The following is a 15628-nucleotide window of genomic DNA, read 5'->3' as shown; positions in this document are numbered from 1 at the left end:
CCATTTCAAATAAATACAGCACCCCTCAAAATACATACCAAATACATGCTTGTAGCATGCTAGAGTGTGTGCACGATAGGAGGGTTTATGCAGTAGTCTGACATGGTATACCAATAAGCATTTGCGTCTGTTAGCTGTGTGCTGACTATACTAGGTCAGATTGCCCACTCCACTCTCTGCACCCACCCCCTGTTTCTTTTAACAAAATGTATTTGTCTTTGCATAATTGTATATTAAATGATTTTATTGTGTATCACTAAATGGTCTATGGGTTTTTACCCAGGGATTGAATCTCTCCTAACCATTTATTAGTATAGGTGAGTGCAAATAGGAATTCTTTTGGTTTTTTTCTCCTTTAACCCTCCCCTACATTATAATACATCAATAATGGAATTCAAAGTGTTTAAATTTAAAAAAAAAATATGCTACCATTACTTTCTCATAGTACAGAACGGATTTATTAAAAAAAAACACGTAAGATATTGCTTCGTCTGCAGCTTTCAACAAGTCACAATGCTTGATATTAAATTCAAACCTGGTTGAATTGATAAGGGGAGAGGATATATATTTGGAAGAGAGGATGGTGACCAGTGCAGTGTTCTGTGGTGTCTTTATTAGAGACATTACAGAAGGTCTGTAAGGGAAAGTATGCCTTTTTGCAGATAACACAGGTATGCAACCGAGATGACACTCCTGGGGGAAAGGGAGAAACAAAATGATTAATGATTTAGGTAGATGATAGGATTGGTGAAAAGCGTGGGAAATACTATTTTATTTACTAATAGCAAATAGCAAAAATACCAAAATCAGCCCTTGGGCAGAATACAGCATTATTGTCAACTAATATCAACTAGATATTGACCAAGCGGTCATTATTTCACAGACTTAAAAAAGTACAACAATACAAATAAGCAAATAATGGGTGAAAGCCCGTAGGATGCGAGGTTGTGTAGGGAGATAGATTAGCAGCAGGGAGGTTGTGATGCCACTTGGTGATCATTGGTGAGACCTCACCAAAAATACGGTGTTCAGTTCTGGAGACAAGATGTCCAGAAGGACATACATAATTCAGAGATTGTGCAAAGAAGGGCTACTAAAATGGTGCATGATCTACATTAAAAAAAAAACTTTAGGAAAGTCATGAAAGACTAAAGAACTTCAATATGTACAGCCTGGAGGAAAGAAAGGGGAATTATACGATTTCAATGTTCAGAATATATAAAGGACAGGAGGGTAACATATTTCAGACAAAGGGAGGTGCTAGAAGAGGTAATGCTCTGAAACTGGAGGGTGGCAGACTTACAGTAGGCTTTGTCCCCGATCGCCACGACTGAGCGGGCGATGGCATGCGTGCCACACAGAAAGTACAGCCCTCTATGGGGCAGGCCCCAGTCGAACGTGTGCGCGCTCAAAGCGCGATGCTCGACCGCCTTTCCCAAAAGACACGATTTTTGTCTTTTGTAGTGGCGGTCGAGCTGTGGCCATGTCACAGCGGCGGTTCAGCCAATGAGGGCGAACCAGCCACGTGATATCATGGCCGCGCCCTTCCCTTGCCCCCTCCCCCCCTTTGGATCTCCTGCTCTTCCCTGGACACGCAACCACAGGTTGAGGCTGAAACTGGTGCTGTGACTGGGGCCGTAGCCCTAGGGGAAATGTGAGGAAGTGCTTATTCAAAGAAAGGGTGGTGGATTCATGGAGAGAGGTGGTAGATGTAGTGCAGGCGAATACAGTAAGGGAATGGAAACATGCTGGGGATAGGCATACGGCTATTCTTAATATGAAAAGGGGCCAAGAATCAATTCAGCTCCGAGGTTTGCAGCAAATGGGAAAATGGGCCGATTAGCTGGGCCAAGTGGTTCTTTTCTGCTGTTAAATGCTATGTACAAATGTGGAAAAGGTGTGTGCTGTGGGGACCAATAAAGGATATTTATGATTGCTTTTAACAACAACAGAAATACAGCAACTTTTACAACATCAGTTACTACAGGCACATCTTTTTTTTTTTTTTTTTTACTTTTTTCCAGATGTGAATTTTAATCAGTTTTTATTAAATTAAGAACACAAGGGCTGGAACAGAAAACACTGACCATGCCTAAAGCAGTCAAAGTATGGCTGAAATAACTTTCCAGATACTCCTAAACCTAAGTGGAGGATGGTCTTTTTACTGCATGCATTCATAGATGCTACTGTCCTAAGCAGGACCACAGATCACATACTGTAAATGGCTCTCTTTCCTGAGATGGAAAACTAGGATAGTTACCAAGATTACGAATTGTCAATAATGCTGAAATATTTGGTCAACGTGCATATTGTGAGGGAGTAAAGGGTTAACTTCCCCACTGTGTGGCAGCAGACCCTGCTCTAGCTGCTAGGCTGTAGGTAATTGGTTCCTAAGCTCTTTAAAAGGCAGGAATTTACATACAGTTAGTGCTTCCAGATCCTGCAGAGGCAGGGTCACGCTTCTCAGGGGGAATCCCAGAGAGACTGCTCGAATGCCACAGAGGCTAGCTGTACCAGAACCTGCAGAGACAGGGTCACGCTTCTCAGGGGGAATCCCAGAGAGACTGCTGGAATGCCACAGAGGCTAGCTGTACCAGAACCTGCAGAGACAGGTCAAGAGGTTGTGGGGACTGCCCAGAAGGGTGTGCCTGGGAGCTGTGAACAAGGTGAGCCACGGGAAATCAAGCTGCCCAGAGGATGTGCCTGGGACAAGGCTTGGATTCTTCCCACTTAGGAGAAAGCTGTGAGCTAGCAGGTAAAATCTGGTTGGTAAGGGGCCTAGCCCTCCAACCGGCAGTTAGGGACAAAAAACGGTGTTAGCAGGTGCTCTCAAGAGAGGAGCTGGGCATTCTGTTCGGGAGTTGTTTTGTTTTATGCCTTTAAGAATAAACCTGCTAACAGATCCTTATGCTTCCTGCCTTTAATGTGGGAGAAAAACACACACACACACACACACACACACACACACACACACACACACACACACACACACACACACACACACACACACACACACACACACACACACACACACACACACACTATTTTATCCCTACTGATTTCTACAATTTATTTTTGTCACCAATTGCATGCTTCAAACTGTCAAAAAATTGGATAATTATTTTAGGCACTGTTTATAATCATTTAAAAAACTACATACAGGGAGAAAAATAATATAACTGTGAAAGGTATTAATAAAGAATTCAATTGTTTCTGTGTAAAAACATGTCCAGTTGTCTAATGTGCAGAGGTACTGCTATAGGAGATGAACGGAAACGGTAGAAAATTTTCAAGGAAATTTCCCTGGAGTAAATTATCCATTAGAATTGAAAAAAACAAAAACAAACTAAAGATCAGTGGGTGAGTGTTGATTAGAAAATGTATTTTTGTTTATTTTACACACAAAGCATTTCCCATTTGCTCTCACAATTAACATCCACAGGAACATACCTATTTGCTTGCACGAAGCTCTTTATCCGTTCTTTTCCAATAATATACTCCGATTATGATGACACTTTTAAGTTTTAATAAGACGTTTTTCCATGATTACATTGTTCCCTGATCACACAATTAGTGGTGAATAGGCATGGATCACAACACATCAATCCTGTGCTAAACTGACAGCACCAAAAGGTGAAAAACATTTGAACACTTCCAATAACCCTCACAATGTACCCCGATAGAATATATTTCCAATGCAATAATCAGCAATAGTTAAGAAATGTGCAAAAAAATATCTAAATTGATCGATCATTAACAGCTCTGAACAGATTTGAGTGGCATACCCTGGATACCATGGTATTAAATTGTATAAACATTGTAAACAGGCTTAATTACCAAAGGTGTAAAATAAGTGTATACAAGCACTAGTGCAACAATTGTAAACAAACAGGAGAAACAAAACCTGAGATACAGTCCTAGAGGGTAGGTAGTCCTGGAGCTGCCGTAGAGGGTTAATCTGGGATCTTCCAACCAGATATGCAAGATATGGATAGAAAAACCTCTTATGGCGCTGAGGGTAGGTGGCTGGAACAAGAGTCTTGTGCTGAGGTTTCTATTAGATAAGCTCAGAGAGGGAGACAAGAGAAATACAAACAACACAATAGTGTATTATCCTTTAGACAATATAAGACATGTAGATGGAAAATGGAGCATTTATTAGTTAAAACAATTGTGACTACAATTGAAGTAAAACATGAACTGTAAAATGAACAGTGGATGGTCTTCTGTTAATAAAAGAAATAGGGGCTTCCCAGCACTTGGGCAGAAAGAAGCCTTGCTGCTCCTCCAGAGGTAAAACCGAAATCCTACTCACCGTCCTGGAGTAGGACATGTGCATTGGTACGGGGTCTTTAGCCAGGGGTAGCCGTCTGCTGTGGGGTACCGGACGTCTGCTGGAAGCGTGCGGGGAGATTTCAGGAATACTCGTGTAATCAACAACACCGCGTGAATTTCGCGCGTCTCCTCCGCTGACGTCACCGCCGGATTGACTCAGCTACGGTGTCCCTGGATGACCACAATACCTTCCTACGCGTTTCGAAACACTCGATCACTTTGACGAAGAAACACGTGATCGAGTGTTTCGAAACGCGTAGGAAGGTATTGTGGTCATCCAGGGACACCGTAGCTGAGTCAATCCGGCGGTGACGTCAGCGGAGGAGACGCGCGAAATTCACGCGGTGTTATTGATTACACGAGTATTCCTGAAATCTCCCCGCACGCTTCCAGCAGACGTCCGGTACCCCACAGCAGACGGCTACCCCTGGCTAAAGACCCCGTACCAATGCACATGTCCTACTCCAGGACGGTGAGTAGGATTTCGGTTTTACCTCTGGAGGAGCAGCAAGGCTTCTTTTTGCCTAAGTGCTGGGAAGCCCCTATTTCTTTTATTAACAGAAGACCATCCACTGTTCATTTTACAGTTCATGTTTTACTTCAATTGTAGTCACAATTGTTTTAACTAATAAATGCTCCATTTTCCATCTACATGTCTTATATTGTCTAAAGGATAATACACTATTGTGTTGTTTGTATTTCTCTTGTCTCCCTCTCTGAGCTTATCTAATAGAAACCTCAGCACAAGACTCTTGTTCCAGCCACCTACCCTCAGCGCCATAAGAGGTTTTTCTATCCAAGGCTTAATTACCAGTGGAAAACAAAAGAAAAAACAGCGCAAAAAAACCTCATAGTGTAGTATATTTAAAAAATCAATTTATATAGCAAAGGTGAGTATTGCAAGTCCCTGAGGAAGGTCACATTCTGATGACCGAAACGTTGGATGCAGTGCCTATGTATTTATTCTGAATACATCAACTTTGGATTTCCCTGACTGTGTGCTGTCTCGTTTTTCCTGGATCTCCATCTGCTGTGTTTAGGACTTTCGCCTGTCTGGTTAACTATCCAGCGCGGCGCGACGCGGACTGTAGAGAGACGCCACTTGATGACGTCATACGCACACGCGGACTAACCCGGAACTGATCAGGAGATTACCTTCTCTGAACTGACAGCAGTGATATCCCCAGTGCTAAGGAAGGAATTTCGATTTCGATCTGGTCTCTTCGATCCTGGGCCCCTGCCACCAGAGGAAGGATATTCAAGTCATACACCGTGTTCGTGCCCTGCTGTCCCGCCGAGTGGTAACATGTCCCTAACATGTCATGCTGTGTAATTTTTATCTTGATGTACGTGCAATACTCACCTTTGCTATATAAATTGATTTTTTAAATATACTACACTATGAGGTTTTTTTGCGCTGTTTTTTCTTTTGTTTTGTACTAGTTTGGAGTGCTGAGCCATCCCACAAGAACAGCGGCACAAACCTCATCCTAATCAGGTTGTTTTTATTTTCTTAAAAGGGTCACAATATCACCAATCACATTTTAACCACTTATGAGCGCAGATTACCCTTTTGTATCACTTAATTACCAGTGGACCAGTCAGCATGTTCCAATGTTAACGCGTTTAGAAAAGAACCTTGAAGCAGGAGTAGAGAGGTGCGTTCTTTTGATATTTTATGACCAGTAGAAAATGCAACTACAGTATTATATTTCTATAGTTCCAATTCATCCTCATATGTAAATTGAAAACTATTTACTTTTAGCACATCCATATAAAGGGATGGGGTCTTTCTTTTACAAGTACATTCCTTAAGACCACTTTGAGAACATGTGTTATGGGGTAGTACAACAAATAACATTTCCCAAACATTATCTTTATACACATAATTTATTGGGCAATCCCCACTTCCAAAGTCCCCAAAGCAATGTAATGGGGTATAAAACGTTTTTAGGACATGGCCAAAATTGAGTCCTATCACAATGCTTCCATAAATAAGGGAATTTTCAATGTGTGGTAGAAAATAGAAACGTGCATATGAATGGATGTGTTGAGGGTAATCCTAAATTACACTGCTGCATAGGTGTCAAATGTACTGAGAAGATTCTAGCAAGAGATTAGCATTCAGATGTAGAGCAACAGAGGACAGACGTAGGAGGACAGGTGAGAATGCATTAATTTAAATTAGGCCTGAACATCAACTCTGTTTCAATGCTGATTATGTTCATGAAAAGTTGCACTATGCAAATTTAAGAAAGTAACCCAACTGTGGTCAAGACAATTGAAAGAAAGTGTTTCTTTTGTTTTGGCCAATGGCCAAGTATGGTTTGCAACTGCTTCCTTTTTTTGTCAATATGTTCTCTAAGATCTCTCTATATTTGGCAGTTACAAAAGCATAACATGTACTACTGACTTCATTTGGTAGAATAAGGACAGCAATAAAGGCACTTGACATTGAACAGATGTTGTTCATACAGAGAGGGCTGCTAGATGGATAATACAAAGTGGGCGAGGAAGCCTAAGGTTATAGTGACATAAGGGTCACTGATGCGATTGCCATATGCAATAGTCAGAACCATTTTAAAGATGTGATTCACCACCAATAGACCTATGCTCACCAACCCCCAAATGATGTACAAAATGATGTACAAACTAAGGAATATTTACAATATACACAGTTTCTTGTTACCACATCCTAGTCAAACAATATTTCAAATCAAGGGTGCAAAATGGGTAATATATTTGAGCCAACACATTTTAAACCGACAAAGCATAAGCAAAGGCACTGTATCTACTAGAATTAATTTTGTAAAACAAAAAAAGGATTTGAGAAGTCCCTCACGGCGACTCTCACATATGCCAAACCGTGGCCCAACAGTCCTAATCTTTAAAGTATCGCCTCCCTTTTTTTTCGCCTCCCTTTTTCAGCTGAGAGATTTTGATAACCGACCAAATGCCATGTCACTCTTTTTGCCAACTAGTTGGGTAATATCAAAATAGTTTGTTTAGTTATCACATGCAAACCAGAGTACAGGGACGTAGAGAATAGAACCATTGCATAAAGTGTGTAAATGTGCAGTACAGCATCATGAAAATTTCTGGTGCCCCAAATAGAGGAATTTAGAAGCCTCATTCCTGAAAGCATAACACAATTTCTGTGAAATTCTATTTGATATAGTTACACTTCAATTGAATGTGTCAAACGACAACTATAGTTTCACCCATGGCATATTAATGAGCTTCAAGCCAGTGGGCAGATCATAATTACCAATGGACGCCACAATGCGTAAATAGAATTGTATTTATTTATAAAAAATGTATTTATGAAATATTTTACCAGGAAGTAATGCATTGAGAGTTACCTCTTGTTTTCAAGTATGTCCTGGGCACAGAGTTAAGACAAATAATACATGGTTACAAATACAGTGAGATAAGTGAACAGGGTATACATTATATACAAGAATTTGCATGCACAGTTAAAGAAAATATATATTTAGGCGTATGTAACATGAATGTTAGCAGAGCATCGTTACTGATCTACATATCCCCACTGCCATGAGCCGCGACGCTTCTTCCTTTTACTTTGCTAATTAAAGTTTCTAAGAAAGAGACTGAAAAGTTACATATAAATCCAGAGGCTGGGAACTGTATTTTTTTACGCTGGATTGAGTTGTACAGTACAGTACATCTGGGTTTTTTTTTACGCTGGATTGAGTTGTACAGTACATCTGGGTTTTTTTTTACGCTGGATTGAGTTGTACAGTACATCTGGTTTCGAACTAGACAAACAGCAGAAGAGCAATTCATACTTATGACAGTGGTTGTGCTCCACGCAAACCAACAACTAACAGAGAGCTAAAATTCATCTTGATATTTGGAATTCATTCAAAAATGCTCCTTATGAACAGAGGTTGTATAAACATGACAAGAAGTCATTTGTTATATACGTGCAGTGCAATGTCCTGGAAAATGCGAACATATCTAAAATTACATGCATCCAAATTACAGTTTTTCCCCCCGAACTGGATGTAGGATATAATGAATGTCACATATCAAATGATATGAGACTTACAAATGTAATTAAACACAAATCTACTATATATTTGTGAAATCACTGTATGTCTGCGTCCCAAGGGTCAATCGCATTGGACCTTGGGCCTGTCACTCCTGCTCAGGCCATGCCCGCCCCCGCACACCTCTCATTGGCCTACGTCCAACACCAATGCCACACTGTCCCACCCCTCACTGACTCTCATTGGCCTGCGTCCAATGCCCGCCCCCGCACAACCTCTCATTGGCCTGCGTCCCACCCCTCACTGACTCTCATTGGCCTGCGTCCAATGCCTGCCCCCGCACACCTCTCATTGGCTTGCGTCCCACCCCTCACTGACTCTCATTGGCCTGCGTCCAATGCCCGCCCCCGCACACCTCTCATTGGCCTGCGTCCAACACCAATGCCCTACAACCCTCACGCTTTGCTTTTGCAACACCTAATCCTCTAATCCTCAACCTGCTCTGGGGCCACGCTTCACAGCTATCAAAACCTTCACGTCTGCTACCACAGACTGCCGAATCAGGTACAGCAGTGTTTCCCAAACAGTGCGCCGCGGCGCCCTGGTGCGCCGCGGCTTGGCTAGAGGGCGCCGCGATCAGGGCCGCCAGCAGCGGGAAACAAGGGCTGCTAGCTCATTTAAAAAAAAAAAAAAAAAACCTCTGAGGGGAAGCAGAGGAGCGCGTCACGTGACCGCTCCCATCCAATGGGGCTGCAGCCTGCCCGGCATTGCAACTGCAGAGCCACCAGACAGCACCAAGGTGTGTGTGTGTGTGTGTGTGTGTGTGTGTGTGTGTGTGTGTGTGTGTGTGTGTGTGTGTGTGTGTGTGTGTGTGTGTGTGTGTCGTGTGTGTGTGTGTGTGTGTGTGTGTGTGTGTGTGTGTGTGTGTGTGAAAAACGGGCTGCAGGGTGTGTGTGAAAAACGGGCTGCAGGGTGTGTGTGTGTGTGTGTGTGTGTGTGTGTGTGTGTGTGTGTGTGTGTGTGTGTGTGTGTGTGTGTGTGTGTGTGTGTGTGTGTGTGTGTGTGTGTGAAAAACGGGCTGCAGGGTGTGTGTGTGAGTTGTGTGTGTGTGTGTGTGTGTGTGTGAAAAACGGGCTGCAGGGTGTGTGTGTGTTGTGTGTGTGTGTGTGTGTGTGTGTGAAAAACGGGCTGCAGGGGGTGTGTGTGTGTGTGTATATATGTGTGGTGTGTGTGTATATATGTGTGGTGTGTGTGTGTATATATGTATATATGTGTGGTGTGTATATATATATATAATGTGTATGTGTGGGGTATATACACACACACACACACACACACACACACACACACACACACACACAGCTACCAAGTGACAAACACACACAGTGATACCCGCCTACCAAGCGCGCTTGCTGTCTCCTCTGCCAGCACAGCGAAAAGCTCCTGGTAAAGCGAGCGGCAGGGGCTTTGTGCATCTGTTCAGCCCGGCTCAGCGACGCTGAGAGAGGGAGGCCCGGCGCGCACGCTGGAGGAGCAGCACCGGGAGACTGAGAGAGAGAGTGAGGTCAGAGAGAGAGTGATGTCAGAGAGAGAGAGAGAGTGAGGTCAGAGAGAGAGAGAGTGAGGTCAGAGAGAGAGAGAGAGAGGTCAGAGAGAGAGAGAGAGAGGTCAGAGAGAGAGAGTGAGGTCAGAGAGAGAGAGAGTGAGGTCAGAGAGAGAGAGAGAGTGAGGTCAGAGAGAGAGAGTGAGGTCAGAGAGAGAGAGAGAGGTCAGAGAGAGTGTGAGGTCAGAGAGAGTGTGAGGTCAGAGAGAGAGAGAGTGAGAGAGAGAGTGAGGTCAGAGAGAGAGAGAGGGAGGTCAGAGAGAGAGAGAGTGAGGTCAGAGAGAGAGAGAGAGTGAGGTCAGAGAGAGAGTGAGGTCAGAGAGAGTGAGGTCAGAGAGAGAGAGTGAGGTCAGAGAGAGTGAGAGTGTGTGATAGAGACACCAACTGCGCACTGCAACTGTTAGGTATGTATATACACCTTTGTTTTTACTTTGGGCGCCGCGTAAAAATCCTGATCGCCTTGGGGAGCCTTGAAAAAATTCTGATTGCCTTGGGGAGCCTTGAACCGAAAAAGTTTGGGAACTACTGAGGTACAGAATCTACACACAACGCACAAACACAGCACACACACACATTCACACAACACCAAACACTGCAGACTGCCTCTTCAAACCCCCCCTCCCCTCCACGCCACACATCTCCCTCCCGCAACCGGACCGCGAGGCCGCGGCCTCCACTCACACACCATGGCAACGATGTCCCTCCCCCTATCCCGCTACCTCACACAGTGTAGCTCCCGCGAACCGCACAGCACGCCACATCTCCTGCACCTCACACAGCTCCCTACCGCAACCAGACCGCGAGGCCCCCTACCCCGCTACACCATGCCACCAATGTCCCTCCCCTATCCCGCTACCTCACACAGTGTAGCTCCCGCGGACCGCACAGCACGCCTCACATCTCCTGCACCTCACACATCTCCCTCCGCAACCGGACCGCGAGGCCCCCTACGCCGCTACACCATGCCACCAATGTCCCTCCCCCTATCCCGCTACCTCACACAGTGTAGCTCCCGCGAACCGCACAGCACGCCTCACATCTCCTGCACCTCACACATCTCCCTACCGCAACCGGACCGCGAGGCCCCCTACCCCGCTACACCATGCCACCAATGTCCCTCCCCCTATCCCGCTACCTCACACAGTGTAGCTCCCGCGGACCGCACAGCACGCCTCACATCTCCTGCACCTCACACATCTCCCTACCGCAACCGGACCGCGAGGCCGCGGCCTACACTCACACAACATGGCAACGATGTCCCTCCCCCTATCCCGCTACCTCACACAGTGTAGCTCCCGCGGACCGCACAGCACGCCTCATCTCCTGCACCTGACACAGCTCCCTACCGCAACCGGACCGCGAGGCCGCGGCCTACACTCACACACCATGGCAACGATGTCCCTCCCCCTATCCCGCTACCTCACACAGTGTAGCTCCCGCGGACCGCACAGCACGCCTCATCTCCTGCACCTGACACAGCTCCCTACCGGACCGCGAGGCCGCGGCCTACACTCACACACCATGCCACCAATGTTCCTCCCCCTATCCCGCTACCTCACACAGTGTATGACAACACCTACCACTGGAAATCAGATGTTCGTTGAAATAAAATTTGTTTTCCTAACTATTTACTGTCTGTATAATGTACACAACACTCACCCACACAAAACCCCCTCATACACACACACACACACACACACACGCAAACATCCTGTCATTCTATGCCACACACTACACTCAAAAACATGCCATTTTTAACATGTGTATGACCAACAACACGCACTCACACACGTCACACACACAACATGCCTCATACACACACACGCCATCACACACCAGCAACACACACACATGCTCTCACACACACCACACACCATGCCACCGATGTCACTCCCGCTATCCCCGCTACCTCACACACTCTACCTCCAGCGAACAACCAGCACGCCTGACATCTCCTGCACCTCACACATCTCCCTCCGCAACCGGACCGCGACGCCGCGGACTACAGTCAAACAGCATGCCACCAATGTCACTCCCGCTACCTCACACACTGTATGACAACACCTACCACTGAAACTCAGCTGTTCCTTACAATAAAATATGTTTTCCTAACAATTTCACTGTCTGTATAATCTACTATATATTTCTGAAAGCACTGTATGTCTGCGTCCCTAGCGGCAATCTCATTGGTCCCTTGGCCCGCCCGCCCCCGCACACCTCTCATTGGCTCACACACTCACACCACCCCCTTGGCCCGCCCCCCACACCTCTCATTGGGCTCACACACTCACACCACCCCCTTGGCCCGCCCCCCACACCCTCTCATTGGCCTGAAGCGGAGTGACGGGCCAAAGATCCAAAAAAAAACAAAACACACACATATATATCTCTGTCCTCTCCCCCCCCCCATCACACTCACCTCCCCCCCTCCCCGGTGCTCACCTCCCTCCCGCTCCACTCCCTCCCCGGCGGGGGGACACGCGCCCACCTAAGACGTGCCCGGAAGCCGCTCCACTCCCGCACTCACCTCCCTCCCGCTCTTACCTCCCGCACTCACCTCCCGCTCCACTCCTCTACACTCCACTCCCTCCTGCTACACACCACTCCCTCCCGCTCCACTCACAGCACTCACCTCCCTTCCACTCACCTCCCTCCCGCTACACACCACTCCCTCCCGCTACACACCACTCCCTCCCGCTCCATTCCCTCCCCGGCGGGGGAACAGGCAGCCTGCCACGCGGCGCCTAAGATGGCGGACCCCCTTCCCTCCCTCGCGCTCCATTCCCTCCCGCTCCACTCACGTCCCTCCCGCTCCATTCCCTCGCGCTCCATTCCCCTCCCTCCCACTCCACTCCGTCCCCGGCGGGGGAACAGGCTGCCACGCGGCGCGTAAGATGGCGGACCCCCTTCCTTCCTCGCGGCGCCGAGTAAGAAGATGGCGGCGGCCGGAAGTACAGGTAGGTGTCGCTCCCCCACTTCCCCCCCACCTGTGGCGCCGCACGAAACTGAGAAAGGGGCGCATCACGGGTGTGTGTGTGTGTGTCACTGCCCCCCCTCCTGTCCACTGCCCCCCCTCCTGTCCACTGCCCCCCCCCTCCTGTCCACTGCCCCCCTCCTGTCCACAGCCCCCCCCCCCTCCTGTCCACAGCCCCCCCTCCTGTCCACAGCCCCCCTCCTGTCCACAGCCCCCCCCTCCTGTCCACAGCCCCCCCCTCTTGTCCACAGCCCCCCCCCCCTCCTGTCCACTGCCCCCCCCCTCCTGTCCACTGCCCCCCCCCCCTCCTGTCCACTGCCCCCCCCCCCTCCTGTCCACTGCCCCCCCCTCTCCTGTCCACTGCCCCCCCCTCTCCTGTCCACTGCCCCCCTCTCCTGTCCACTGCCCCCCTCTCCTGTCCACTGCCCCCCCTCTCCTGTCCACTGCCCCCCCCTCTCCTGTCCACTGCCCCCCCCTCTCCTGTCCACTGCCCCCCCTCTCCTGTCCACTGCCCCCCTCTCCTGTCCACTGCCCCCCCCTCTCCTGTCCACTGCCCCCCCCTCTCCTGTCCACTGCCCCCCCCTCCTGTCCACTGCCCCCCCTCCTGTCCACTGCCCCCCCCCCTCCTGTCCACTGTCCTCCCTCCTGTCCACTGTCCACTGCCCCCCCCTCCTGTCCACTGCCCCCCCAGTCCACTGCCCCCCCTGTCCACTGGTCCCCCCCCTGTCCACTGCCCCCCCCCCTCCTGTCCACTGCCCCCCCCCTGCCCCCTCCGTCCCCCCCCCCACCCCCCTCCTGCCACTGCCCCCCCCCTGTCCCAGCCCCCTCCTGTCCACCTGCCCCCCCCTCCTGTCCACTGCCCCCCCTTCCACCCCCCCCTTCCCACCGCCTCCCCCCCCCTTCCCACCGCCTCCCCCCCCTTCCCACCGCCTCCCCCCCCCTTCCACCGCCTCCCCCCCTTCACCCCTCCCCCCTTCCCACCGCCTCCCCCCCCTCCCCCCCTTCCCACCGCCTCCCCCCCCCCTTCCCACCGCCTCCCCCCCCCTTCCACCGCCTCCCCCCCCCTTCCCACCGCCTCCCCCCCCCTTCCCACCGCCTCCCCCCCCCCTTCCACCCCCTTCCCACCGCCTCCCCCCCTTCCCACCCCCCTTCCCACCCCCTTCCCACCGCCTCCCCCCCTTCCCACCCCCTTCCCACCGCCTCCCCACCCTTCCCACCCCTTTCCCACCGCCTCCCCACCCTTCCCACCCCCCTCCCACCCGCCACCCCCCCCTTCCCACTGCCCCCCCTCCTTCCCACCGTCCCCCCTCCTTCCCACCCCCTCCTTCCCCTTCCCTCCCCCTTCCCACCGCTTCCCACCACCTCCCCCTCCCAACCACCTCCCCCCCTTCCCACCCCCTCCGCTCCCCTCCCCTCCACCCCCCTCCCCTCCACCTTTCCCCTCCCTTCCCCTCCCACACTTCCACCCCTTCCCTAACCCTTCCCCCCTCCTCTAACCCTTCCCCCCCCTCCTCTAACCCTTCCCCCCCCTCCTCTAACCCTTCCCCCCCCTCCTCTAACCCTTCCCCCCCCTCCTCTAACCCTTCCCCCCCTCCTCTAACCCTTCCCCCCCTCCTCTAACCCTTCCCCCCCTCCTCTAACCCTTCCCCCCCCATCTCTAACCCTTCCCCCCCCCCTCCTCTAACCCTTCCCCCCCCCCTCCTCTAACCCTTCCCCCCCCCCTCCTCTAACCCTTCCCCCCCCCCTCCTCTAACCCTTCCCCCCCCCTCCTCTAACCCTTCCCCCCCCCTCCTCTAACCCTTCCCCCCTCCTCCACCCCTTGCCCCCCCTCCTCCACCCCTTGCCCCCCTCCTCCACCCCTTGCCCCCCTCCACCCCCTCCTCCCCTTCCCGCCGCCCTTCGCCTTTCTGCCCGCCTTACCGCCTCTCCACCCCCGCCTCTGCCTTTCACCCGCCCTTACTCCGGCCGCCTCTGCCTTTCACCCACCGCCTCACAGCCGCTGCATGCACTCAACAGACACCCGCCACACTCGACACATACCTGCCGCCACACACACCTGCTGCCTCCCGCCCCTACGCACCGACATCACTGACCCACCACCCTCACACCCTAGCAGGACCCCCACTCACACACAGCACTCACAACCCACGTGCCACCCGCCGCCTCACACCCTAGCAGGACCCCCACTCACAGACAGCACTCACAACCCACGCGCCACCCGCCGCCTCACACCCTAGCAGACCCCCACTCACAGACAGCACTCACAACCCACGCGCCACCCGCCGCCTCACACCCTAGCAGGACACCCACTCGCAGACAGCACTCACAACCCACGCGCCACCCGCCGCCTCACACCCTAGCAGGACCCACACTCAGACAGCACTCACAACCCACGTACCACCCGCCGCCTCACACCCTAGCAGGACCCCCACTCGCAGACAGCACTCACAACCCACGCGCCACCTGCCGCCTCACACCCCTAGCAGGACACACGCCTCACATTTTTACATCACTTATGGCACCAAAATATACATTGTACTGTGGTGTGGTTACAATAAACCATTTTTATACAACATCGTATTACATTTTCTTCCATCTTTCTTTTCAATATTATTATCCAACCTTTACAACAAACAGTCACCTATTGTTCCACAATTTATAAATAATACTACCTATTACGCATTTACATCCCGGGCAACGCCG

General features: G+C 50.2%; 1 protein-coding gene across 1 annotated transcript in view; it reads right to left on the bottom strand.

Moving 5' to 3' along the window:
* Positions 1-15628, bottom strand: part of TTC7A (tetratricopeptide repeat domain 7A) — a 388284-nt gene that overhangs the window by 233296 nt on the left and 139360 nt on the right. Inside the window, exon 15 of the mRNA XM_075595818.1 lies at positions 14966-14988. Within this exon, the coding sequence (XP_075451933.1) occupies positions 14966-14988 (23 nt within the window). The remainder of the gene's footprint in view (positions 1-14965; positions 14989-15628) is intronic.

Source organism: Ascaphus truei, chromosome 4, assembly GCF_040206685.1.
Source record: "Ascaphus truei isolate aAscTru1 chromosome 4, aAscTru1.hap1, whole genome shotgun sequence".
In the NCBI taxonomy this organism is placed as follows: Eukaryota; Metazoa; Chordata; class Amphibia; order Anura; family Ascaphidae; genus Ascaphus; species Ascaphus truei.
This window is presented reverse-complemented; position numbering and strand designations above follow the sequence as displayed.